Genomic DNA, 27,207 nt, shown 5'->3' on the forward strand with positions numbered 1-27,207 from the left:
CACTTTCTTGGACCTTTCTGTTCCGAACTTCATTTGGGTGCCCAACCCGGTCAGATCAGCGAACGGGACGCCAGCGGACGCCCCCTCCTGCCCTGGCCAACTCCTCTGCTCCTATACCCAGGGGAGCGACGAGGGCCGGACTCGGAACCTTTCTCTGCCGCCATTTCAGCAGGCAGGAAAGGGCCGCCGCCTGGCCGCCTCCTGGACGCTATGCAGGGCCCTGCTCCGGCAAAGTAACGGGACAGCGGCGCTCGCCCACAAGCGCGCTGGCAGAACCGCGGTCTCGCTGGCACTGGCTTTTCCAGCGCCGCTTCTTTTCCCGCCAGCTCTCGGGAGCACTGAAGCGAAGCCGCCGCTGCCTTCACCACGCCAGCTACCGGCTAAGCTCTCCCGCTTCCTGCCGAGGCCGGGGGCCGCCCCGCCGCTAGGCAGCGCCTCAGCCCGCCCGCGGCGGGAGCGGGGCGGGGCCGGCCAGCGGAAAGTGCTGAGTCACGGCCTGACGCGTTACCGACGTCAGTGGGGCACCGGGCTCGGCTCCGCTGCCGCCGCCACGGCACTGATCAGCAGAGCGGAACAGAGCCGGCTAGAGCAGAGCGCACAGCACAGCACGGCACCGCACCGTATCCTGTGCCGCGCAGGTTCCCGCGTTCCTCTTCTTCCTGGCCCCGCCGCTTTCCTCCTCTCCGCCGCGGGCCGGCATGGGGCTGCTGTCACAGGGCTCGCCGCTGAGCTGGGAGGAGACGCGACGGTACGCGGAGCACGTGCGGAAGCACGGCATCCTCCAGTTCCTCCACATCTACCGCGCCCTGCGCGACCGTCATAAGGACGTCCTCAAGTGGGGTGATGAGGTGAGACCCTAGCGCAGAGCGGACCGGCACGGCCTGCCGCGGCCTCCGCGACCCGAGCGCAGGTGCCGCGGCGGTGGCAGGTTGGGCGCTGCGGTGCTCCGCTCCGTTGCGGCACGGGCCCAGTCCGCAGCGGTGCGCGGAGCGGGTAGGGCCGCTCCATCGCCGTTCGTCGGCGAGAGGGGAAAGTTCAGGGTGCCCGGCAGGGCTTTGTTTGCCACAGACACGCTTTCGCTCTCTCGCCGCCTCCGGTTGCGCAGCACGGTTGACCCAGTATTACCGTGTGATTTTTCAACTTTCAGTGCTTCCATCAGGCATCTGTAAATCCGCCTGAACAGCCCCTCCGGAGGTGTGTTCCCTGGAGCGGAGATGCCTGGCATCCTTTCCCTTAGTGTGTTTATTTTCCCCGGAAGGAGGTCTGATCACAGCATGTGTATGTCAGAACCTCAAGGTAGTGGCAGCTCAGCCTCAGAATCCCTTTTTGGGACGGGAGCGAGGGAAGCAGGGGCTGGATATGGTCAGGTGGGCTTAGCAGTGTCAGCCCTCTCACCATGCACCAGATTCCTCCCTGGCTTGCCCCTGTGGAACATGGATCCACCAAGTCTTGTTTCACCCCAGAGTCTTCCAGGAGTCCAACATAAGTCAGCCCACCTTCTGAACAAGGGGAGGATGATCACTCGGGTCCTGACTTGAATTTTGTTACAGGTGCTTTGTGCCTGAGGACTGTAACTGTATCTGCAGGTCTTAACACATGATTTGTGTCCCAGCCTGACAGCACTCTGTGAAAAACAGAGACTTCTTCCTGTATTGATCAGTAGGCTTTTGCAGGGGTCCTAGCTTTCCTTGGAGACAGGGAGCAACTTCACATGTGCTGCACTAGAAGCCATCCTTGATTATAGTGCTGGAGTGGTCCTGTATTTGTTACTTGGAGGTGTCTGTGATGTGACTGCAGGGAAGTTGGAAGACCAGTGTGGGAGCTTGGCCATTGCATCTCTGTCTCATGCTCCTTTTGTTTCTGAAAGGCAAAGGCACTTGTGATGAAACTTTTATCTGGGTGATGATAGTAGCTGTTTACAGATGATCATTGCCAGAAAATGGTGTTTCGGTTGTGCCTTGTGAGAGACCTCATCTCTTAAAGTCTGTTTATTTAAGGAATTGCTGCCATACACCACCTTGCTGAGCAAGACATGCATCAGAGCACAGGAGCTGCTTTTGAGAGGAGTGGGAGCTTGGCTGCTAAAATCTGAACAGAATGATACTGCCAGCATGTCTGATTTACACTGCAGAGTTTTGCAACTAAAATGATAGTCACTCAGGAAATGCATCTATGCTTCTCAGGTGGCTTTGTGTTCCTTGTGTCTCTTGTATGAATGAAGTATGCTGCCAGAAGGGTCTTACAAACAGTCTTAAGTTCAGAAATACAGATAAAGCAAAGTCTCCCTATTGCTCTGAGACTTAGTTTGAGGGTTTTCTCATTAATCTTTAAGATGGGGTACTCATTTTTCAATAGGCGTTATGTTTTAGTCGTGCTTGCCTTGTCAAGGGTGAGATTTCACAAGGTAGCTAAGGCTGATCCTCTAAAGAGCTGATTCACCTTTCTTCCCCTTGCTCCAGGCTCGTATTTCTTCTGCCTTCCTTGTGTTGTTACTGGCTATGCAAATTGAGGATGTTAACCCACCAGAAAACTCTTCTCCCATTCAGTTTTTTAGTGTGGTTCATTTTCTCAGCAGAGCTTCTGTTGTTCCACTGCAAGATCAACAGGTTCTGCTTAATGTGAGGAAAGTAGCAGAAACATGTGGAATGAAAGGGCAAGCAGAACCTCCCTCTGCAGCACCTGCAGCTACTCACTTGGTAAGCTTAGCTGTACAATGGGACTGTACCCCAGGAGCCTCATTCTTCCTTTGACATGGGGACTGTACTGAAGAAAGTAGTTCATAAAATCATAGAATTGTTTATGTTGGAAAAGACCCCTGAGATCATTAATTCCACCATGGCCATTAAACCACATCCCAAAGTGCTGTGTATGCATGTTTCTTGAATACTTCCAGAGACAGTGATTCCACCACCTCCCTGGGCAACCTGTTCTAATGCCTGACCACTATTTCTATAAAGAAAGTTTTCCTGATTTTCAATTCAAACCTCGCCTAGCAAGTTTCAGGCCTTTTCCTCTCATCCTATCACCTGATACTAGGGAGAAGAGACTCACACCCACCTCACTGCAACTTCCTCTGGTAAGTGGTTGTGGTGGTACGTTATGTTTAAGGAGAGTCACAGTCTTCTGTCATGCCCAGTGTGGCAAGAGGCAATTTAAAAGCAATATGAGTACAATCACAACCGTGATAAGGAGGTAGAAGCTGTATATGAAATGCATGTAAACATTCAGAAGTCAGGTAACCTGGTTCATCATCTACCTTTGATTTTAGCAAATGGTAATAAACTCAAGTATGGTAGCTTATCAGTGTGAAGCAATTGTACTTTTTTTTGTGTACATAGCACAGCATTTAGAGGCGTGTTAAAGCACCAGATACTTGTTGCCAGTCTGCTCTTGTTATACAAACACAAAAACATACCCATCTGCGTCACTTATTTCATCTGTGCTGTAGGTAGACTAGTGGATAAAGCAGTGCATTTGTTGGGGTTTTAATTGTGTTTTTTCCTTCAAATATCTAGCTATTAGGAAGAGGCGCCAGATGTACACGTACCTTAGATGAATCAACTGACTAATTGGACAGCTTTCATAAAAAGACATTTGTGCAATTTGACCTTCATGTACAAAGTCATAGCCAGAAGGTATTTTATTGTTTTAAAAACCTCTTGAAGATAAAAATCAAGAATGAGGATGACAACCCTCACATGATGGTAGAGATGAAATCAGAATAAACAAAATTACTTTGGAGTTTGAGAGCCCATGTTTGGTGACAAATGTGTGTTATTTTATTTTTTACTTCATTTTTGAGATACGGCTATGAGTTTTGTCTTTCACATCAGGCATGAATAGTTTAAAGATTATCCGCACCCAGCTGATACTACTGTGAAAAATCTTTTGCTTGCTTGTGAGTATAGAACTAGCTTTCACTTTGGATCTGTTTTCAAGAGGACTCCACTTTGTAGTGTTTATTTTAAGACTCAAGAGTGCTTGTAACCACCTAGGGACTACATTCCCTGCTCTCCCAGGGAATGAAACTGAGTGTAGTTGTTGTATGCTTTCTGTTTCTTGTGTGCTAGGCAAGAGTGGTGAGACAGCATCATAACTTGCATTGCAGGGTAGTGTTCCATAGTGCCTTCCATCATCCCCTGTGTAAAGAGCTGGAAAGATCAAAACACTGCTTCTGCTGCTTCTTGTAAAGTCAACTGTCTTCTTGATTGCAGGGTTAGTAGAACCAAGGGGTTTCCCAGACAACTGTTTTCTCTTTTGAGGGTGGTGGTTCTTTGCTCTGTCTTCCACAACTATGAAATCTTTGTAATGGTAAATTAAAAAAAGGGGGGGTGGGAATGACAGCACATACAAATGTGAGTGTACAGAGTAAGTTTTGCTTTAAAAAAAAAAATCTTCCTGTAGGTCTCTTTGAACCTGCATTCACAGGTAAAGAACCTTTGCCTCTTCAAAACTGACAGTTAGCCTCCTTGTTTATGCTTGGCTTGTCTGGACTGTGGAAAATACTGAGCTTGATCTCATTATCCCTCATCAAACTGCTCCCTATTATCCATGTCTTAATGCCTACAAAAGTTGAGCAACAATTAGATTTGTTGGCAAGACCCAGTCATGCTAACCAGTATGATCACGTGGTCTCCTTGTGTTCTCCTCTTCCTCTCCCATCCAGCAATGTAAGCTTATCTTTGGGTTTACAGAGTAGTGGTCATTAAATTTATTTTGCAGCAAATGCAAGAACCTGGAAGTCTTCAGTACTGTGTATTAAAACCTCAGTAGAGTTGGCAGGCACTATGTGAAACAGTAACTCTTTGCAGCTTGGCAGATGTTAGTGGTACCAAAAGAGTTTAAAGGGTTTTTGAGAGTAAGGCAAAGCCTATTCTGCTGCTTCCCAGCTTTTGTCCCAAAAAGCCCTTTTCTGTGCCAGTGCATTATCAGCTATCTTGTACCGTTCAGTGCCTCATCTGCTGAATGCATTCCTCTAGCTGACGGATGTTGCTTAAATTTCACTTTGCAGCTTAATGTGGACACTGGGATCAGACAAGTGGAATGACTGGCCCTTGGCTAGGCTCACTGCCCTGGCTTTGTGCTGAGTGTGCACGAGTGTTCGAGTCACGGCACTTCACGCATAACTGCATAGACGTATGTATTCACATGTGCATGTAACACTTATCTTCTGCATTCTGCTTTGCTGCTAACTGGGACAGGTTGGTTGTTCTCCAGGCTGAACACCTATCTGGACTGGGAAGAAAGAAGAGTTGGGGAAAAGGAAAATTGATGGAGAAAAAGAAACCTTAAAGAGAAAGGAGGAGCAGCTACAACGTATGAAAATGTTGAGAAAGGCATGCTGGAGGGAGATCTGCTTGGAAGGAGAGGTGTAGAAAGCATGAGCAAAATATGACAGGTTTATGTGAATGAAATGGCAGTCTGACTTGCCAGCCTTGCTGAGTGGATTTGGACATAATGACCCTTTTGTTATGTATCAGTCTTGTTCTTGTCAGTATTGGGACATAGCACACAATAAGCAACTTCTGCTTTTAGAAAGTTGTTTTCTTCATAGAAACTTAGGAATGAAACTTGGCCTTAATTTAAAGTAGGTTTGATAATGAGTTGCGTGAGGAAGTGTGAAAAATGTGCCACTGCACTGTTTGCAAGTTGAAGTTTTCCTGATGTGATTCTGGGAGTTTGGTTTTTTTATGTTTTGGGTTTTTTTCTGCCTGTAATGTTTCTCTTCTTTAACTTCTTTTGGTCTTTCTCCTATACTTTTGATTCATTCTCCTCCCTGTCCACTAGTTTTTTAATTATACTTCATAAATAAGCTAAGTGATAACTAAAATGAACATTTGACATTCAATACTTCTTTGTGTAAGAAGTGAGGCAGCCCTTCTGAGATGCTGCAAGAGGCCAGAGGTTTCCTAGCAGAAGGGGTTACTTCTTATTAGAAGATGCATGACTCTTTAAAGCTTTCTCCTTTTTCCTAATGAAAGGCTGGGCTGTGAAAAAAACTGCTTTTCATTTTGAACTATTCTTCCCAAGGACCTAGCTATTGCATTAGTGTCCTGCTGCAGTTTACAGCCTGAATGGCTTTGGGTTTGTTTTTTGGGTGTTTTTTCCTGGTGTTTTTTGTTTGTTTGTGTGGTGGGTTGAGAGAGAAGGCCCAGCTTTCCCTACCCCACTAAGGAGGAATGAAAAGACCACAGCTAACTCAGCCGGTGAAGCAAAAGGGAATGCTGTATTTACAAAGCAATGTGAGACGCAGGGAATTTATGTACACAAATATACAGATTTACAATATATATACAGAAATATACAGCAAAGAAGGATACTGGAACAGGCTGCCCCCCTCCACCTCTGGACAGAGGGGGGGTCCCCCTGTACCCCCTTCTCTCCCCCTACCTCCCTTTTTTCCAAAGAGGGGTTAGAGAGAGAAAAAGGCAGTTAGAAGAATTTTAGTAGCAAGAAATATTAGTGCTGGATTAATGCTCATCTGTTATCTGTGGCCCTTCTGGCCAGATGCCCAGAAGCAGACAGGCTGGAAAGGGAGAGGGAAGAGGAACCGAACTGAGGAAAGTTCCAGCTGCACTAAAACTTAAAGCTACGTTCTACCAATCTACCAATGAAATTCGTTTAGAGTCTCAATATTTACAAAAACAATCAGCCATAGTGTCCCAGCACTGTCCCCTTCTTAAAGGCACAGCCTCAAATGGTCACAGTTTGTTTGTTTTATCCCCTGGGGAGTAGCAATTATTATGATCAGTGACATGATGTCTGAAGGTCTTCAGACTGGTGAAGTGATTGCTGCATCTTGAGGAAATGCATTTGGGCTCAGGTGCACACAGTTCAAGCCTCCGTTTTTTGTCTGTCACCCATTTAAAACCAAGAACAAAGTCTAGAGTGGTTTTTAACAATGGTATATCAAGCTCATCAGATGACATTTTGGTCATCAATAAAACACAACAGTGAAGCTTACTGAGAGATGTGTGCACATGGAAACATTCAAATAGACATAAGGATTGTGACTGATCAAAGCATCAGTAGGTTTGGAGAGCATCATGGTGTACAGGATAGGTGATGTTCTTTTCTCATTTGCAAGAAGTTTGCCTTATCTAATGGAAGAGAAAAGCAGATGTCCTTTTAAGATAATTATTTTACAAAGCCTAGATGTCCTGTGGATCAAGATGCCATATGATACCTTTGAAGCCAAGACAGGCACTTGGGAAACAAGAATAGATACTTGGTAATGGTTTCTTTAAACTCCATTTGCTGCAAGATGTATATCCCTCTGTCCAAAACACTTAGATAATTGTCAAGTGACTCCCAAGGTTTCTTTAATGTTCACCAGCAACTTTCTAACCAGCTTTTTATTGTATATTTTATAAATAAAACAGAATCAAAAAAATCAGTTCTTATATTTTCTTGGTTATAAATAATAGATGTTCTTTAAAAAAAAAAAAATCAGAGAAGCCATGCTACAGGCTTGTCATCAATATTATGATCTCACATTTTTACTTTGTACAGACTGCTGCAATATACCAGAAATTGCTCTGTTTTAAAGCTTTCTCTGGGAATCTTGTATTTATAATAAAGCTAATACAGGCCAGAAGTCTTAGAAAATGTGGTTGGTTTTCATTTGAGCTCTTGTCATTTTAAGACAATCACTTTGAGTCTCCCCCTCCCCCAGCAAAATTCCACAAACAGAATGCATTCTTGAATTTCTTTCATGCAGAAATTCTTCATGATGGCCTCCTGCCAATTGCACATGTGTGGATGCCTCTGAATGGAAGCTGTCTTAATCGATGCACTCGCTCCCTTGCCGTGGAGGGGGAAGCAGCACTCGTGAATGATTCGGTTATTTTTCACGTGCCTGCTCATTCAGCCTTTCTCGCTGAGCTTCATTTGGCTGAATCAAGGGGCAATGGCATTATTTGTTTACAAATAGATTTAGTGCTTCCTTTAATATGTTTTGTAGCTCCATCTGTTCTTTGTCATAGCTGTGCTTCTGGGACAGGGTCTGAAGGTATGTTGTTAATGCATCAGCTCACCTGCTTGACAGCTTTGAGTGTAGGTATGCCACCGCAAAAACAAGCACACTAATGAATGCAACTGTAACTCTTGAATCTTGAGTGAAATAGGTACCCTTAAAGAGTAACCACCTTAATTCCTTCCCTGGGTGCTTGGATTTGCTGTTGTGGAGCTACTTTTTCTGCCTGGCTTGAGGCTTTCCTTGACATGAGGAATTAAACCAAACTACAGCTAAACCATCTAGCTCTCAAAACACGCATGATGTGTTAACCTCCACTGATAACTGATTATTTTGCTTCAGCTCCCTCACATTCAGTTCTTCCATGAGCAGGCAATAAGGTAGATGTAGGCTGTAGTGCAGCACCACTGACTTCCCTGTAAGCTTTGCCACCAGATGTGTTGTGCATGTGACAGTGTGGGATTCTCTGGGGTTTGTAGTGAGCTCCTTTTTCAAAAGCTACTTTTTGGAAAAGCTGATTCCTAGAAACCAGCTTGGAGGGGGTTTTGTTTGGTTGGTTGTTTTTGGAGTGTTGGTTTTTTTCCTAAAGAAACTGTAGTTTGTCATAAACAGTAACTTTCCCCCACTGATTTCTTCCTTTCCAATCTCAGATCTTAATAAGAGGAGCTTTACTTTTCTGCTGTTTGTATATTTCTAATAAATATTCTGTTCACAGTGAACTTCCCTCTGTGGATGTCAAGTGAATTGCTATGGTCTTGTCACGGGATTGTCTGCTGTAATTCCCCTTTTGCTAGGACCTTCCTCTTGCTGTGCACGTGCCTTATAACAGTATGAGAAAGGGTGAGTCAGAAGGCTGAGTACAGGAAAGTTTTGTTGGTGGTGTTTGTTGTTTTTTCTTCTTTCTTTTTGATTCAAGAGGCAACTTAGAAGCTTGTATCATCTTGTTTCACAGTTGAATAAATGCTAGTTTACTATTCCATAAAAGCATTTAGTCTGTGTGGAATAGAAAATAGAGCTGTGCCAAAAATGCATTCTCATTTTCTGGTTTAGATTTAAAAAGTCGTGTCAGTATGTTAAAGTTGTCTTTTCAGAAATCTGAAATGAACATTATACTAGTCTTTTCTTCAAATGTATTAACCTCAGGTTTTGCATAGTACAGCAGTTAAAGAATAGAACAGAATAGAATAGAATAGGAGACACTTTGTTCTGTAATGTGCCATGGCTTGTTCTTTAGAAGGATGCAAAGGGTTATAACCTCTAGATTTTAGTTTTAAATAACCCAGCTTCCTGGTTTGTGAACTGTGCAGCACAAGACATCCTCCAGTCACATCCTATCACATGCAGAACAAAAAGATCTGCAGCCCTGATGTTGGCAGCTGGGAGAAGGAACAGGCAGGATCACTTAGCTGAAACTGGCTGTGTTGAGTGAGATTAGAGCCCCAGTGTTCTCATTCTTTTCTTTATCTATGCTCATCTGTAACATGGCATAGAAGTTTTTCATTTCTTGCTTATTTTCAATGTGATAAAGCATCAGTTTGGGGTTTAGAACATGGTTTCTGTGCATTGGTGTCATATAGAGCTGGAGATGGTACTTAATTGGATGGACCATTTCTAGTCTGCTTGATCAAAATTAAGTCTTTAGTAAATACATTTGAATGTTGGTTCTACTGTTCATGGCAGGTTTTTGAAGTAACTTCCATGGCAGAGAGCATCCCTAGTAATCTCATGAGAGTGGAAGTGCTCAGCCTCATTCCAGTGCATAGTTGGCTGGCTAGAAGCAGGATAGCCAGCTTCCATGGTATCGCCAGCCTTTTTCTTCCTCTGAACTTTGCTCCCTCAAGGCTTAGACTCCTGTTTGTAGGCTAGTAAACCTTTTATTAAAGGTGTGTTACCGGCTAGTTATTACTGTAGCTCCATGTTTTATCACAGCAATGGTGAGAAAAGAACTGCATTTAAAAAAATTGAGTAACACACTCTACATCCATCAGAAGACTGTGTATCTATGGACAAAATCTGCTTTTTTCCATCTTGACTTTGAAAACTTGTGGCAGAGGTTTTTTAATGAACAGACCGATTATTAAAGCTTTTTGTTCTCCCACAGACTGTCATTTTAATCACACTTGGTATTTTAATGATGCCTTAACTGACCAGCACTTGTATGGGAGAACTACTTAACTACTTTCCCCCCCCCCCCCCCACCACCATAATGAAGCTTAATAACTAATGAAAAAGACTTTGTTTCTTTGCTTCTGGGAAGAAAGTTTACCTTGATTTTATCTTCTACTGTATACATAAATATATGAGGCATTCTTCATGAAAATTCTTACGTTAAGTGTTTTAGTGGCTTTTGGTAATAGTAAACAAAAGCCATGAGACCTGAGTTGGTGTTTATGAAAAAATGTAAATTTCTGTTGAAGCTCCAGAGGTGAGGGAGAGTGTGTATGAGGAGACTGCTAACAGTTGTTCCAGGTACACGTAGCAGTGGAAGGAGAAAGAAACCATCAATAAGACAGTCTTTGAGGAGCAACAATGGTCCACAAGTTGCTGAAATCACAGTTTTTTAGACTCACAGAATGGTTTTGATTGGAAGGGACCTTCACAGATCATCTAGTCAAACCCCTAAGCTTGGGCAAGGCCCTCTTCCAATAGATAAGGTTGCTCATCCAGCCTGGCCTTGAACACTTCCAATGATGAGGCATCCACAGCGGTGACAGGTGATCGTGGTGAAAGTTGAATTCAGGGAGCCGTTTTTCACGGGCAGAGAGCATACAGACTTTCATTGCTTTCCTCTCAAAAAAGCTTTTCATCAGATCATCCTTCTTAAACTATTTTCCTCTATTACATAATCTTTTCAACACCTTCCTTCTGAGTTTACCAAAGTCCAGATTGCATACTTAACCTGTGTTTCCATATGCAGGAATACCTTGTGGCAAATACCGGAATATTAAAAGGATTTTAACATTTACTCTAGAGCAGAGGAGTTACTCAGAATTATTAGAAAGGTCTTTTCCCCCTGTGTACTTAGCGTGATGGTGCTATATGGGGTGTACAAGGAGAGGTTATGATATTGGAAAGCAGACCACTGCCAAGGCTGATATTTGGGCAGTGATACTACATGCATGAACTTTGGTTACAGTATCACAGTATCACAAGAGTCAGTTGACTGGTATTTCTTAATTTCTAAGTGGTGTGCTTTATGCAGAAATAATATGTGTAATTACAGTCAAAGAAATCAGGCACTCAGACACGCTTAACTGTTCCCACAGAATGATCATCCTTCATGTTGCCACTAGGCAAGTCCAGCATGGCTGTTTTGTCTTAATGCATGGAGAGTGGTTTAGCTCCTCCCCAGCTGAGGGACTCTAAGATCACAGAATCCTAGAGTATCACTTGTGGCTCTTTCTGCAGAGGCAAGTTCAAAAAATTGTCAGACCCCTGAAATTTCCTTGGTGGCTGACTGTGAGAACTGTAGCAAGTGAGGTAATGCCATTCTGGGTGCTGTCCTTCCAGCAAGCTAATGGTGCATACTCCTTTCCTAGAAGATAGAGCAAGAGAGTGGAGCTGACATGGAAGTACTCTGTAGATGTAGTGTATTGCAAGTCAGTAGCTGATAGGAAGGAACTCTGTAAAGAATAGTTTGTGTTGGCTCATGGAAATACGTTATACTCAGATTATCTGCCTTTTAAATGCATTTAAATTTGAACTCTTTTTCAGGCTTGCTCTGTGTGTGGGGGGTGTTTAGAACTTTTACTTTGCAGTCTTGCTGGCCAAACTTGTTCCTTCTTCTGGTAAGGTGCTACATCACTTCTGTAAGCCAGACAGAGCTGGGCTGTTCAGTGAGTGTGTCTGTCTGCAGGGAGAAGCTGGGAGGTTGCCTCTTGTCCTCAACAGCCTTGCAGCACGCGTCAGCTGGAGGACAGATGTGTAGGCCTTGCTGCAAGGTGAGAGCCCACCTGGGCAAATGGGTCCAAAGAGGCCATCTTCCTTACCCTGGCAAGGTGCACTTTGCTGCCCAGCTCTTAACAGGGCTGCTTGTCAGCCATCTGCATCAGTAGTTGACCTGACACTTAATTTGCTGCTTGCTAGCAAGACTAGTTAAACCTGGGAAGAAAAGTCACTCTGGAGAGCCTGGCAAAATGGTGAATTTTGAATGTTGGGTGAAACCCTAGATATTTGACTTTTGGACTCTTGAAGCTCTGCCAGGCATGCTGGTGCTTGCAGCTTGGCTGCAGTTCTCTGAACTTTATTGTGGATAGAAAACATGTAACAAGTCTGCAAATGACAAGCTGAAATTAAATGTAAAAATTTATGAACTCTGAATTTGTTTCTCTCTTTCTAGCTGTAGGCTAAACGTTTTATGAGCTTAAATTAAATTCTTTAAGGATGCCCATTCAGTCAGCCCTTCTGTTGGCAAGATTCTGTTGTGGATTACTTGGAATTGTTGGCAGATGTCTGATTTTTATTTTTTTTCCCTTGTTAAAATTAATGGCAGATCTTCTGTGTGTTAAGACAGCTTTGAAGATTTAGTCAATGTTTCTGGAGGCAAGAGTAGTAGTTGTTTCTAAAGCTTGATGCATAAATGCATTATATTCAGTGCTGGATTATGAAGTGGTTTGACTTCTTTGATTTTTGCCTTCTTGTCTTAATGTTTCTTTATGCTTTTGGCTTATTTTCTTTTTTGAAACTTGCAATGTGGTTTAAAGAACAATTCAGTGGCCATATTACCAGCTCATTGCCGTTCCATTTGGAAGGGAATTTTTAAGATGTGCTCATGTAATGGGGGACTAGTGTTTAGCTTTTGGGTCTCTCTAAATCATCTGCAGTTCCTTTGCCCTCTCTTCTGCTACCTATCCACACAGGTGGTATGGTTGGAGGCAAGGCATGCACTAAGCTTAATGCACGTTCACGCACCTGTCTGTGTGTCCTAGAGAACTGTGCAATTGTGTACCTTCTGTAGTTTTGTCTGGGTCTGAGTGATTTTTCCAAAGTAGGAAGGGATTCTGATCGTGGCAGGAAACTTGATGATGTGGGAGAAGTCCCTTTTTATTGCCACTAATCATAGGTTAGGTGTCTTTGGAGAGACTGGTACTAGGTAAGAAGAATATCAGTGCTGGAATGCATTCTGGTTGACTATCATCTGTAATTATCTCAAGCAGCATAATAGACTCAAACCACAAAGTACACCACATTAAGAAATGATGACTTAACAAACTTGAAATCACTATTTTTCATCAGGGGATTAAAATTTTATCTTGAAGAATCCAGAGAACTTGTGTAGTTGCTGCATGAGTCTCTCCAGAGTTTGAGGAAATTCTGTAGAACTGCAAACATACTTGGAAAATGCCGCTTGAGATTTCATCCACAAATCCCAATATAGGATTATGTTCATTGTCATAGTAGCTGGCACCAGCTCTTCATAAGCATTGCAGCAACCAAAGAACATGAAGTTCACAAGTCCAGTTACAGTGTGCTGGAAAATGCTGCACAAGTTCTGTGTTTTGGCAAGCTGTTTTCTGATGCACATCAGACTTTGGTACTAAATAGAAGTTGCCACGAGTTAAGATGCTGAAGCTTTAACATCAGCATCTTGTGTGAATCTAAAGTCCTGGAGCTGGAGCAGTGGTGTTTGGGTGCAGTTCTGGGCAGTGGTGGAAAACCATACTGAGGGGCACAGTGCAAAACTTGTGGCAAGCTCTAGTTGTGGAACAGCAGCCTGGATTTTTAACTGCAGGTTGATGGAGTTTCGAAAGTTTCAGATACAGTGGTTTGAGAGCCTCCAACAGTTGATACTGTGTATCGCCACTGGTCCAGCTGAAGGTTTTTGGAGGCAGTAACCTTGTGATGCATTTCCACCTACAACTTCTGCTTTTATGTGGCAGGTGGCACATGGCAGCTGTTTTGTCTTTCACGCTTCCTAAACACGGCAAAGTATTCCCTGCCAAATAGATGTTGGGATGTAGATTACATCAGTACGTACCAAAGGCCTACAGAGCCCAGGAAGCTATTGTGTTGCTAGAATTGGTGATGCTCTGAAAGACCTTACAGGAGATATGATGGCAAGTATGCATGGAGATTAGAAAGATCATATGTGAGTGCTCCAAGTTTGGCTGCTTTCAGGTAATCTCTGTTAGGGAAACATTGTTCTCCAATGCTCAGATGCTGTGTTGGCAGCGCTGCCGTTAGCTGCCTTGTTGGGTTGAGTTCTTCACCAATATGTCACAAGGAGTGGATGAGGATTGCAACCTGGGGCAGGGAAAGGGACAAGGAGGCAAAAGTCCTGGGGGCAAGGTACACCTCTAGGCAGAAGGGGAAGAAAGGTTGGCAGCAAAGCCGAATCAAGAAGGGATGGAAATCCCTGTGTTGTGCCAAGAGCTGGAGCGTGTTAATATTGGGACCGATGCTGTCTGTTTAAAACCATGGGCTTTCTGTGGTGTAAATGAAGCTCTGTCGTGCTAGTCTTAAATAGCCCTGAGAAGGGATGACTATAAATGAATCTCTTGTTTCCAGAATTAATTTTTGTTTGTTTTTGTCATCAGCAGAGCCACTTAACACATGGGATGATAGAGAGTTGTGGTTAACAGCTTGCATAGTATATTAAATTTTTTTTTAGTCTGAACAATACTGTGGAGGCAAATACAAATTCAGGAACGTTTTTTGTGAAATAGTCACAATTAGAAATGGAGGGGAAACTATTTCAACACCAATTTCAAGGAATTTTACCTCTTTATTTAAGATTAAATAAGCATGCCACAGTCTTGTGGCAGTGTTTGCTGCATTTGTAGTCAGTGATGGTTTTTAAGCTTCTATATAGGTAAAATTCATCCTGGCATCCTTTTTCACTTTTTTCTTTCCAAGTGATGCTTTACATTATGTACCAACGTGTTTCTGTGTGAACAAACCTTTACCATGGAATTATTTTGGTTTTACTATTTACTAGGTGGAGTATATGTTAGTAAAATTTGACCATGAGAATAAGAAAGTGCGCTTGGTGCTCTGCGGTGAAGAAGTTCTTCAAACACTTCAAGACAAGGGTGAGAAGGTAAACCCCAAGTGAGTAGCTGTTTCCTGGCTTGTTTGGGTAGGGTTTTTTGTTTGTTTGGTGGGTTTTGTTGTTCTGTGGAGGTTTTGTGTGTGTGGTGGTGTTTGGGGGGTTTTTGTTTGTTTTTTTGTGGGGTGGAGGATTGTTTGTTTTGGTTGGTTGTTTTTTTCCCCCTCCTGTTATGATACTCTGTAGTGTTTTGTAGAGCTGACTTAACTTTGAAGTCTGCATTTGGTAAAACTGTAAGCCACAGATACTGCTATTTTCAGATAAAGCTGGGGTGCAGGAAGTGAAAGATATTGATCACATTTGCAGGCAGCCCATGCACCTTTTGTGTTAGTAATATTTCCAAAATGGAGGGCGTGACAGTGAGCTCTCAGAAGTTAGCTTGGGTATTTGTTTTGTCTTGCTCTGGCTTGGTGTCTCTGTGTACACAGTACACACTTCCCCTGCCCCATAAAGCCTGGGGCTGTGTGCACGTGAGCCTGTGTCCCTGTCTGCAGGAGCAAGTGAGGGCTGTATAGGGAGTCTGTAGGAGTGCGCTCCCATTCTTTTCAGAATTAAGAATGTAGATGTAAGAATGGCAGGGCAGTTCTTCCCTGTCCTCTCCCATGGAGTTGTCAGGAGTAACTGGATTGTATCCTTGCTTCAGCTAGCCAGAGCAGTGTGAATTGCTTTTTATTTGGTGGCTGAGAAATGATACCAGAACAGAAGAGAGCCAAAAGTAGGTCACAGCTTACAGGAAGGTGGAGAAACTCTAGTGTTGTGAGGAAAGGCTTTTGTGCCCTGTCCACTTATTTCTGGGTAACTTAACGTTGTCTTCCCTATTGGTCTTCCTCAGTAGTGGGACTAATGAAAGCCTGCCAGGGGGATTCCTTTGCGTTTTGGCTCAGAATTGCTACTGCCAGAACAGTAGGGGAGATGTGATTGTGCCTCTGGTAGAGCGTGCTCCGTAGAGATGGCATGTCTTGAGGAGGGGATGGGAAGCTGTTACCTTCCAGGGGCAACTAGGAGCGCTCAGACTGCATTTATTTTCTTAAGGTAATCGATTTGTGACTTGGTTGTGGAAGTACTTGAATGTTCTGATTTTCTAGGTCCAGTTAAACCTTCAAAGCTTGGGACAGATCCTAAGGATGATTACAGTTTGACATAGGCAAATCCAACTTGCTGCACGGTACGGCAATGCCTGCTGCCAAACCGCGACTTGATTTCTTTTCACTGCCTCCTGGCAGTGAGGTACATCGTGTCACTCTACCAAATAATCAAACTTAGGAGATTTATTTTTTTTCCTTGAAGTTGCATTCACTCCTGAAATTCTTGCAAATGATCCACCTTTCTCAAAGTTGTACAAATGTTTCAACAAGGTTGTTCTTATATCATAGCCACCCGACACTCTGGCGACCAGAATATGGAAGCTATATGATTGAAGGGACACCTGGGCAGCCATATGGGGGAACCATGTCTGAATTCAACACTGTGCAAGACAACATGAGGAAAAGACGGCAAGAGGCTGCTTCTGTGCTCAAAGAAAATGAGGCTGTTTGCACTGTGACATCATTTCCAAGGTGAGATGACTGATGAAGTATAACAGTTTGGTATTCTCCCTCTACACTTTTTCTCCTTATGGCACATAGCTAAACTGAGCAAATTATGATTCAATTTAAGTACTTTGACTTAATGTTCTGGTCATATTTCCCAAAATTTTTATTGCAGCGAGACAAAAAAAAGGCATATTTTGTATTTTTAGGTTCCTTCTAATCTGAGATGATCTTGTATTAGGAGAGAATTAGGAGTATTTTATGTGGAGTAGTTTGCCATCTTCAACTGATATGGCCAATCGTATATAAAAGGTTTTTCTTTGTCCATTTCATAACCTTTGATCTTTGTAAGTAGCAGTTTTATAAAACAGGATTAACTTGATCTGATTTTTAACACTGTTTTTATCATTGAAGCATGTGCAAGCTAATTTTGGGGGCTTGGAGCACAAAGTAAAATAGGACTGTGATTATTTTGAAAAATGAAGAGTTAAGACTTCTATAATACTGTACTTAGTGAATCTGGTCAGGAGTGCACCTCTCTTGGGTTCTTAAGACCTTTATGAAAGGTAGATTTCCTCCATTTTATTATTATAAAGAGACTCTTGAATTCAAGATGTACTTTGTTATCCAGGAGAAAACTGTGACCTTCCTTTCAAAGATGATTCTAAGTAGGCTTTATTATGTTCACTCTAACTAGCCTTGGTCATTGAAATGTGCTTAAAATAGTGAAAAAATTACTCTGTAGTGGGAGAGAAGCAACTGGCCTTTCTGGATGGCTTCTTGTATGGTACAGAGTGCAATGGCCATAAATTCTTTCTGAGAGCAGAAACAGTACAGAATGTCACTTAGCAAAGTTCAGGTACCAAAATGCCTGCTTTATGCCCCATGAATGCTGGCAAGAACACTCTCTTGGCAAAATATGCTTCCTGTTTATGGAGGGAGCTATACTAGTTATTTTTTAAGTACTTATTTGAAGTGCAATGTTAAGTAGTTTTCAGCATGTTTACAGAATTGGTGGGGCTGCTTTTATCCTGCAACATTACAAACAGATCATGTCATTTAATGAACTTCATATACAAACATTTCAGACCCAGTCATGCAAGGAATAGAGAGATGAGTTTTTAATCACTTTGTGAATGCAGATAAATACTTCTTACCTCACTGTAAGAGCAATATATCTGACTTAAGTAGAAGCCAGTAAACAGTAAAATATTATTTATTACTTATGGATCATCCCAAACATAGGTTCATCTTTCATAGATTGCTATCCCTAGACTATTTAGTTTCTTGTTTGCACCTTTTGCTATCTTGCCATTCAGTTCCCTGTTGGTTTGACTGGAGTGATGCTGATGTATTTCTGAGGTTTTGTAGGCTTGGGTTTCTTTGCCACATTCTCTCTACAGTAACATGTATCACAGAATATGTCTGTGCTCTCTTTATACATGTGTGTGTGATAAACAAAAATCTGTGCATCTGAAAAGAGGGGGGAAAAAAAAGGTAAGAGTGCTGACAGAAGTAAAAGAAGTAAACTTATTCAAATTAAAAACAACTTGGTTAAAATTGAACAAACCTTAAAAAAATACTATCTTAGCAACATAATTAATCTTTCTAGAAATGTTTCCAGGTAATTTGAATAGTTTGCTTGTAGTTGTCTCAGCTAACCCTTTCACATACGTTCACATACTAGAGCCTCTCAAGAGAACACAGCATTTTCCATTAGGCTGTGCAGCATAGAGAAATTAATCTTCTGCAACTTTACCAGCAGCTTCCTAAATGTTTATTTATGTCAGTTGTACTGAAACCCTACTTAGTCTTGTTTCATATTACTCTTAAACTTGCAGTGGAGGTTCAAAAGGGGAGGGTTGTATTTGGATCTACTTGCCCATTTCTTGGGAGCATGGTTGAATAAATTATGTCATCAATCAACATTAACCTGTACCTTCTACAGAAAGTGTTCAAGGCAGAGAATGCAACTGCATGTCAGTGTCAATGTCAGGTGCTTAACACATTAAAATATAGATGTACTTTGCATAATACTGTAAATTTTCCTGCTCTAGCCACTAGAAAGGGCTGTGTTTGCTGTCTAATTGTAGAGTAACAGTTTTTGAGAAACAGAAGTTTGTTGGTCTGTTTTAACAGCCATGGAAGCCAGTTCTTGGCAAGTGCTGACCATTAAACAGCAACTGTTTTAATATCTCTTTCTCACACTTCCATGTTCAAGTTTTTAAAAAATCTCTTTTTGTTCTTTTTTTCTACTGGAATCCTAATCTCTGATCATCTGACCTTTTAAAAATCACAGCCCATTTTCACTGCAGCTTGTGTTCCATTGTTGTCTTACACAGGTTAGGGTGTCCTGGGTTCACGCTGCCAGAATATAAGCCAACACCGGTAGAAGGAGGAGCTTCAAAATCCCTCTTTTTTCCAGATGAAGCCATCAATAAACATCCTAGATTTAGGTAAGAGTACTTGGGAGTGTGAATGAGAGGATGAATATTTTTCTTCTCCAAAATATCATAGGCATACCTGCAGCTTCTTTGCATTACTGAAATAGAGAACTGTGTGGCTAGTTGCTGCAGGTATAACAAGGACTTGGGCAGATGTGCTTGCAGTGACATGGATTATCTGTCAAAGTGACAGATCTAAAGTGTTAAGTTCAAGTACCTTAATATAGTAGTTCGTTCCATCATGGGGCAAAAGGTGTTGATTATGCTGCTGCAAAATTGTTTCTAGTTTGAAATCCCATGACTAACCACTTCCATCACAGTTAATCCAGCTCTTAACTCAGGTGTGTCACTGCAGCATCTTAGTGTACTCTGTAACTTGCCCTAGATGCTGTGAAATGGAGCATGGTGTCAAACTACTTGTACAATCTGAGAGGGGTTTCCTTTGTAAGGTGAGACTTAAAAATAATGAATTTTAAAAACTAAATGTGGCTTTCCACTTGCCTTTGTATTCTTCAGGTCAGTGGCCTTTAAATTCTGCCTATTCTGTCAGCATAGTGCTGTGAAGTTAATCAAAATAGGACTGGCTTTACTGAAGGAAAATTCAGTGTTGTGTCTGTTATAGTCAGTCTTAAACTTGGAAGGAAAATGCTCAAAATAAATAGAGCTGACTTGCTTAAACCCTGAGAACTACTGAGAAACTTACATTCAAAAACATATGCATAAAGAGAAGATTTCAGATGTTTCAGCAAACTTTTTGTTTGTTGCAGTACTCTGACCAGAAACATTCGGCACCGAAGAGGAGAGAAGGTTGTGATAAACGTACCAAGTGAGTAAATTCAATCGGTGTTTATTTGTTCAAAATAATTCTTCAATGTAAAGCTCTGGGTTACTGAGTGTCTGCATTTTCCACACAGTATTTAAAGACAAGAACACCCCATCACCATTTATGGAAACATTTCCTAACGATGATGGAGAAGCAGCAAAGGCAGCAAAGCCAGACTATATATACATGGATGCTATGGGGTTTGGAATGGGAAACTGCTGTCTTCAGGTAAAATGTGTCTGTTTTTAAGATTTTGTATATGTTGTCTTCCCCAAATGCTTCCCTTTTTAAAGTTTGCCTTGTCTAATTTCTCTAGCTTAGTTCAGCTGATGTCTTTTTAGTGGCAACAGGGGGAATGAGACAGTCTTACACCTAGTAATGGAGTTTTAAAATCCAGATTTGCTTGTGTTATGTTTATTTTCTGCTAATATTCAAATGCAATTGGATGCCTTGCTGAAGGGGTTTCTTAAACTGATCAAGCCCCATTTGATCAAGCACCTATACTTAGAACTTCAGCACTTTTGAGGTGTGAAGTGTCATCTTCACTGTGGTTGTCTTTCAGGCATGAGTAAAGGATACTGTGTGAATGAAAACTGAGCTGTCGTGTAGTGCTTTCTGATTATTCATTTTGTGTTGGGTTTTTTTTTTACCTTCTTCCCCACTCTTTAGACCAGCAAAAGCAGGGAGTGACAGGAAGCCACTGGGATATCTTTAAAAATAAGTAGCTTTCTCCTGCATAATCTTATTTTATTTACAAGTAGCATGAACTCCTCTAGAAAATTTTTCATTCCTAAACATTATCAGCTACCTGCTAAGAAGTCTTCTTACTACTTGTACCATGACCCTATAAAGTCCATGTGGGTAGCTGTCTCGTTACTGCATGATGGGAGACAGTCTTGGTTCTCTTTTCTCCCATTATCAGAAGCCTAGTTTTTGTTTTCAGTCATTTGCCTGAATGACTACTAACTTACAGTATCCTTCATTGAAATCCAGTATCTTGGGAGTGCTTTAATCCTTCCAATATCTGTTTGTTCTAGATGTTTCTTCATCATAGTGACCTGCTGCTAGGGACTGAGGCCTTAGGTAGTAGCGATGTATTTGACTGTCAATAAAATCTGCTCATTGCCACTACTGTCTTGGAAGCAGAGCTAGGAAGAGGCTATTGTTAAGTCTCTTGGGGATTAAAGGAAATTCTCCAAGATGTTCTGGTTCCACAGCAGTCCCTGTGAGACTGAGAAACTACAAAAGCTGAATAAATAAAAAGTTCTTGACAGCAGCTAAGTGTAATTGTTTGGTTGGGTTGGGGTTTTTTTTCTGATGGTCACTTGAAGGAAAAAAGACTTGCACAGAAAAAAAGCCTTCATTGCATGCACTTTGTCTTGGGATGTATCCATTGACTGTTGGCTGCCAATTTAAGAAGAGAAAAGAAACACAAATCCCCTATTTCTCCTACCACTCTTCTCACACCCCCTTAATGAAAAAATCCTACTAGTGACCTCAAGAAGGTTTGAGTTTTTGTGGATGTTTAGTGTTTGGAGATTTAAAAAAAAATACATTTTATTTTTGTTAGATAGTTGTTTGGTTGTTTTTTTCCCAAGGAATGCTTGGGGTTGGATTTGGCTTCAGTAGCAGACTGAGGAAAAACCTGCATGTTTTGTGGGACTCTACAATTGTAACTTGTGGAGGAGGAAAGTCTGTATTCAGCTGGCATTTTTCAGGACAGCAAGCAGCTGAAGCCTGGTATGCAGTGGTACACTGCCTTCTAAGCTGTCCTCTGATCTATTAATATGTAAACTGCAAAGATGGCGAGAGAGTTAAAAGTCACAGTAGACTCAGATGTTTATTTTTCACAGTTTTGCAGGATCAAACAAAGGTGTCGTGAAATGTTCTTTCAAATAGGATTAGCTGTCACATAAAACAAATGTTACATCTACAGTAATTTCTGATTGTTGTTCTAAGAAAATAGGTTTCTGGCATATTTCCTAAGGTGCGTTACTGACCTATGTGTATTGATGTTAACTCAGTTTTCTTTGGTTCTGGCAAGTGTTTGCATATTTAGCCTATGTGCTGTGTTCTTAAATCTTGTCATGAATGTTGAAATTGTGGAAAGAAGCTTCTGATACAAACATTGCTAATACATAGGGCAAAAGTTTGTTCAAGAGCTGGGTGGAAGGCGAGCCCACATAAAAATACCTCATTCAAAACCAAACAAAGGAGAAGGAAATAAACGCCCACCAAAAACCAACCTTGAAATTCTTGGTAGTTAAATTGTTTTATTTTATGATGGATTCTAAATCTAGGAAGGCTGTGCCTGCCCTATGATTATAGAAATCATGATGGCAATTGTACTTATTCCAACAGGTAACATTCCAGGCTTGCAGCATTTCTGAAGCAAGGTATCTTTATGATCAGCTGGCCACAATCTGTCCCATCGTGGTAAGTAAGGGACTTCTATCACATCAGCTCTTCATTGTCCAAAAGCTAGTATAAGTTAAAAAAATTATAATTAAATCTAAACTGAAAAAATCAACACTTGAACACTTCTCACAGTTTTGGTTCTCTGGGGGAAGCTATGTGATTCATTTAATGTTCAAATGACCACAGCACTGGTGTTTGTTTCTTCTCCTCTGCTATGCTTCCCAGATGCACAAGACTCCTATTCTATTCCTACCTGGACAGGCTGGAAAGTTGTGTAGAGAGTAACCTTATGAAATTCTACAAGGGTAAATGTAGGGTACTGCACCTAGAGAGGAATAACCCTAGGTATCGGTACCGGTTAGGGGCTGGCCTGCTGGAAAACAGCTTTGTGGAAAAGAACCTGGGAGTCCTGGTCGACCACAGGATAACCATGAGCCAGCAGTGTGCCTTTGTCTCATCCTGGGCTGCATCAAGAAGAGTGTGGCAAGCAGACTGAGGGAGGTTCTACCCCTCTACTCTGCCCTGGTGAGGCCTCAGCTCAAAAAAAGACAGGGAGCTGCTTGAGATAATACAGCAAAGGGCTACAATGATGAGGGAAATAGAACATCTCACTTACGAAGAAAGACTGTGAGGGACTTGGGGCTTTTTATCCTACAGAAGAGAAGACTGAGGGATCAACGCTAATAAGTACTTAAAGGGTCAAGGGTGGGCATCAGGAAGATAGGGCCAGTCATTTTTCAGTAGTGCCTAGTGACAGGACAAGAGGTTACAAGCACAAACTTGAACATAGGATGTTCCATCTAAACATGAGGGGGAACTTCTTTATTCTGAGAGTGGTGGAGCACTGGAAGAAGTTGCCCAGAGAGCCTCCATCTCTGGAGTAATTCAAAACCTGCCTTGACACAGTCTGCTCTAGGGGAACCTGCTCTGGCAGTAGGGTTGGACTCTAGAGGTCCCTTCCAACCCCTATCAACCAAAATTGCTTCTAAAACTATCATCGTGTTCCTTAAATGCTGATTTGTAGAGATAATAAATGTGGAAAGAGTCAGATGCCAGTTCAGTAGAACCAATCCTTCATCTAGGCATTTTCTGGAGACAGTAACTGAGAAATGTTGTGTGTGTCAAAATGAAGTGTGTCAAAATGAAGTATCTACTTTGGTTACTTCTAGACCATCGTTTCCTTTGCAATGGGGTTGCATTTTGCTTTTGGTTCATTGGCTTGTCCTTTCTTTTCGTGTCTGCCCGTTTCATTTTAGATGGCATTGAGTGCTGCATCTCCATTCTACAGAGGCTACGTGTCTGATATTGACTGTCGCTGGGGAGTAATCTCTGCATCTGTAGATGATCGAACACGAGAGGAGAGGGGGCTAGAGGTAATGTTAGGTGTTAGTTCTCTGAGATCTTTCAAGCAAAAGTTAAACCTCCTTTAGCATCAGATGCTGCTTTTGCTTATCAGAATCCCTAAAAAAGGAACATGGCAGTCTTTGTGTTAAATATAAGGGAGATGGTGTAAACATTCGTTCTAGTTGTGCAATTTACATTAGCAAAAATATGTTTAGTTAGGTATGGAATCCCTCTAGAACTCTACTCACTTCTCCATAGCTTGCTGAAAATGTCCCCTACTGTGCTGAAACTTCCAGTCTGTGCTTAAGCCCAAAAGCAAAGAGTGTTTTGAATTAAATAGCAGGTGCTGTTGAGTAATCCAGTAGTATAAACTAGAACTATGTGACAAGAGCCGTTTCTCTAAGCAGGGATTGCCATTCAAGGTGCTTCCAAAATGACAGAAAAGAAAAAAACCCAATTCAACTACCTGAAATATTTTATTATATTTTTAACTACCCATTTTAAGAGCATTTCTAACAATGTGTGCATAATGAAACTATTGGTATGTGTCGCAATAGGTAGAATAATGCTTTCCAGGTACTTGGAGTAATAGTATATTACATCAGGAAAATACTTCCACTTCTAGAGTTGTAGTCAATGTGATGACTTTTTGGTTTTTTTGCTCAGATACATATCTCTACTAACAACATAGTCATAGTTCCTGGATCACTTTTGATTAAGCCTATTTAAAACTCATGCTTTGAATCATTATAATTGAGGCTGTAGGGTTTTTAAACAGGGTAATAATTCTCACATAAGTCATTAGTGAGAAAAGCTTAGGTAACGTTGTTAACAAGCTGTTAAAATATTGTATTCTTAAATTATATAGCCACTGAAGAACAACCATTATAGAATCAGTAAATCCAGATATGATTCCATAGACAGTTATCTATCTGAATGTGGTGAGAAATACAATGACATTGATTTGACAATAGACAAAGATATCTACGAGCACCTGATAAAGGAAGGTAAGTGTTTGCTTCATTATGAGCAGGTTAAGAATTACGCTTGCAGTGTGTGGGGATATTTTACCCTTTCTGTTCTTGTTTGTTTCAATCATTGTGCTATTCAGGAAGTAACTTCATAGTGTGGTTTTGATTTTATTTTTTTTTTTAAGTATTCATTTGTAACAGAAACTGACCCTAACTCCAGCTTGAGAAGCTCAGTGGTTGACGCATTAATGTTTTATCTTTGTGGAGAGAGCGCTGCTTTAGGAAAGATGGCACAGAGGGGCATCAGAAAACAGGCAGAATGGCAGCCACACAAGTATTCAGCTGCCATTTCCAAACCACTTTCTTTCTTTTTTCCCTCCTCTTTAATGATTTCCTTCCTTCCTGAAGTCATCGTTTAAACTTGAACAGGATGTGGTGGGTTGAGGTAGCATTGCGGAGTTGGATGTTTTCGGTTTTGTAAAACAAATTATTTCTTAGAGCCCGCTTTGCTATGTGAATTGTTTGAATTTTCATTTTGTAGGTATTGACCACCTTTTGGCACAGCATATTGCACACTTGTTCATTCGAGACCCCTTGACTTTGTTTGAGGAGAAAATACATCTAGATGATGCAAACGAATCCGACCATTTTGAGGTGGTGTCTGATTTGAAGAAATACATTAAATACATGCATTAAAATTACTTTATAGTACTGCTTAATTGAAGGATGGGTATATTAGCAAAGATTATTTTTTTCCTGACTTTTTCACTTGAACCCTAGTTCTTTAGCATATGACTTTGCAGTCATAAACACATTTATTACTTTGTTTTATCATTTATTTAGGAGAAGGTGATGGCTTCTGCTTTAAGCTCAATATAGTATATCCATAGCTACAGTTTGAGCTCTTCATAAGTGTTATGGGAATATTTTTATGGCTTCCTACAAACAGTTTTGCTTGATACTTATAAATGTCTCTCTTATACAGCTTTATGAAATAATGACTGTAATATTAGATATTTTTAATTTGGGATGATGCATCAGCCCCTCATAAAAAAAAGGTCAGCTAAATCTTAGCCCTTTAGTGTCTTATGCATAATCCTCAAACAAAATAACATATAAGAAAGCATAACTTATTTGCTCCAGATGAGTAGTTACACTTCATTTTTTATGAAGTCATGTCATGCCACATAGTCTGTAAGCACTTCTATAACTTGAGCTCTTCCAGGGAAAATACTAAGGCTCTAGTTATCTGCTTACTATTCTTTGATTATATTATAGAATAATCATATCTTGATTGTAACAGATTATTTCCTATGCTTTGCAGAATATTCAGTCTACAAACTGGCAGACAATGAGGTTTAAGCCACCTCCTCCAAATTCAGATATTGGATGGAGAGTGGAATTCAGACCTATGGAGGTAAGGAAGGTGCCAGTATGCACAAAAGCACATTTAAGTGCCATCCAGTATCAAACTCTTATTACTTATGCTGTGTTTTCTCCCATCTGAATTACTAGATGCAAGTGAAGTGGACAGCAGTATTTAATCAGACATGAACTGTGGGAATGTAACTGACAGGAGAATCCACTGCAGCACAGCAAAGCATGCTAATGGATTTGGAGTGATGGGGAAAGGAGTTAGGCTTGTATTAAAACAACAGTAAACAAAGCCCCATTTAGTTTCTAGGAACTGTATTTATCCAGTACTTTTCCTGGTACTGAACAATTCCACTGTTGTTGTGATTTTTCACTGGTATTTTTACACCTGTCTATTTCTGAGCTCTCTGAATTCAGTCCCTTTTAAAGTGGAAGTGTAAAAGCTGTTATATACTTGTAATTACACAGAGAGCCTGTAGATGCAGTTTGTTAGATAGTCTTCTGAAATGCAAATGTGTTTTGGTATTGGATTCAAAAGTTGAATTTGTTTAAGTGTGTGCATGCTTTGTTTGTGAAGTCACTGCTGATGACTCTAGCCCTCAAGCATCACCATCTCTGCTAGCAGAGTGTGTGTGAATGCAAGTACCAACATGAATGTTTGTGTCAAACATTCAGACTCCACTGGATGTTTATCTACTTCCATGAGTGTGTTCTCACTAAAGTAATTTCATCTCTTATCCTTTTATGTCTAGGTCCAGTTAACAGACTTTGAAAACTCTGCATATGTTGTCTTTGTGGTATTACTAACCAGAGTGATTCTGTCATATAAACTGGATTTTCTCATTCCGTTGTCCAAGGTAGGTATGAAGGATCAGGTCTATTAGAACTAAATGCAGCATGCTTGCATCAGTTCTGGGTTTTATCCTCTGCAAGTTAGGAATTAATATTTATGCACTTAGAGAAAGTTATTTTTAACTTTCAGTCTTTCTTTTGTGCATCAGTAGTTTGAACTAGTTTCAGTTCTACAGTATTAAATATTTTACTGCTGTCTCATGGAATTTAAGCTTATAGACAAATACTGTGGGAATATTCTGTGGTGTCTAACAGTGTCTGACTGCTCCAGAAATGTTGAGAAATACCATGGTCACAAGACTGTTATGAGACTGGGAAAGGGCATGCTTCCATCATTTTGTATATGGAGAAAATAACCAGAGGAAGTTAAAATAAAAATTGTAGATATTTATTTTAACTTAGCTGTTGCCTATGTCTCCTGTTTTGTTC

The 27,207-nt window shown here is 41.3% G+C and overlaps 1 protein-coding gene across 3 annotated transcripts in view; it reads left to right on the top strand.

The window, feature by feature from the left end:
- Positions 1-605: 605 nt before the first annotated feature.
- The window catches only part of GCLC (glutamate-cysteine ligase catalytic subunit), a 33,985-nt gene continuing 7,383 nt past the window's right edge, over positions 606-27,207 (top strand). For 2 of the 3 annotated variants that reach the window (XM_054179950.1, XM_009904163.2), the window contains exons 1-12: positions 606-848; positions 14,913-15,025; positions 16,397-16,579; positions 18,895-19,008; positions 19,764-19,822; positions 19,911-20,047; positions 22,181-22,255; positions 23,494-23,610; positions 24,450-24,588; positions 25,094-25,206; positions 25,877-25,969; positions 26,679-26,783. In XM_054179950.1, the coding sequence (XP_054035925.1) occupies positions 699-848; positions 14,913-15,025; positions 16,397-16,579; positions 18,895-19,008; positions 19,764-19,822; positions 19,911-20,047; positions 22,181-22,255; positions 23,494-23,610; positions 24,450-24,588; positions 25,094-25,206; positions 25,877-25,969; positions 26,679-26,783 (1,398 nt within the window). In that variant the 5' untranslated portion in view covers positions 606-698. Of the gene's footprint in view, positions 849-5,011; positions 5,137-14,912; positions 15,026-16,396; positions 16,580-18,894; positions 19,009-19,763; positions 19,823-19,910; positions 20,048-22,180; positions 22,256-23,493; positions 23,611-24,449; positions 24,589-25,093; positions 25,207-25,876; positions 25,970-26,678; positions 26,784-27,207 lie in introns of all 3 variants that reach the window. The other variant, XM_054179951.1, reaches the window with a different exon arrangement.

Source organism: Dryobates pubescens, chromosome 3 (genome assembly GCF_014839835.1).
Source record: "Dryobates pubescens isolate bDryPub1 chromosome 3, bDryPub1.pri, whole genome shotgun sequence".
NCBI lineage: Eukaryota > Metazoa > Chordata > Aves > Piciformes > Picidae > Dryobates > Dryobates pubescens.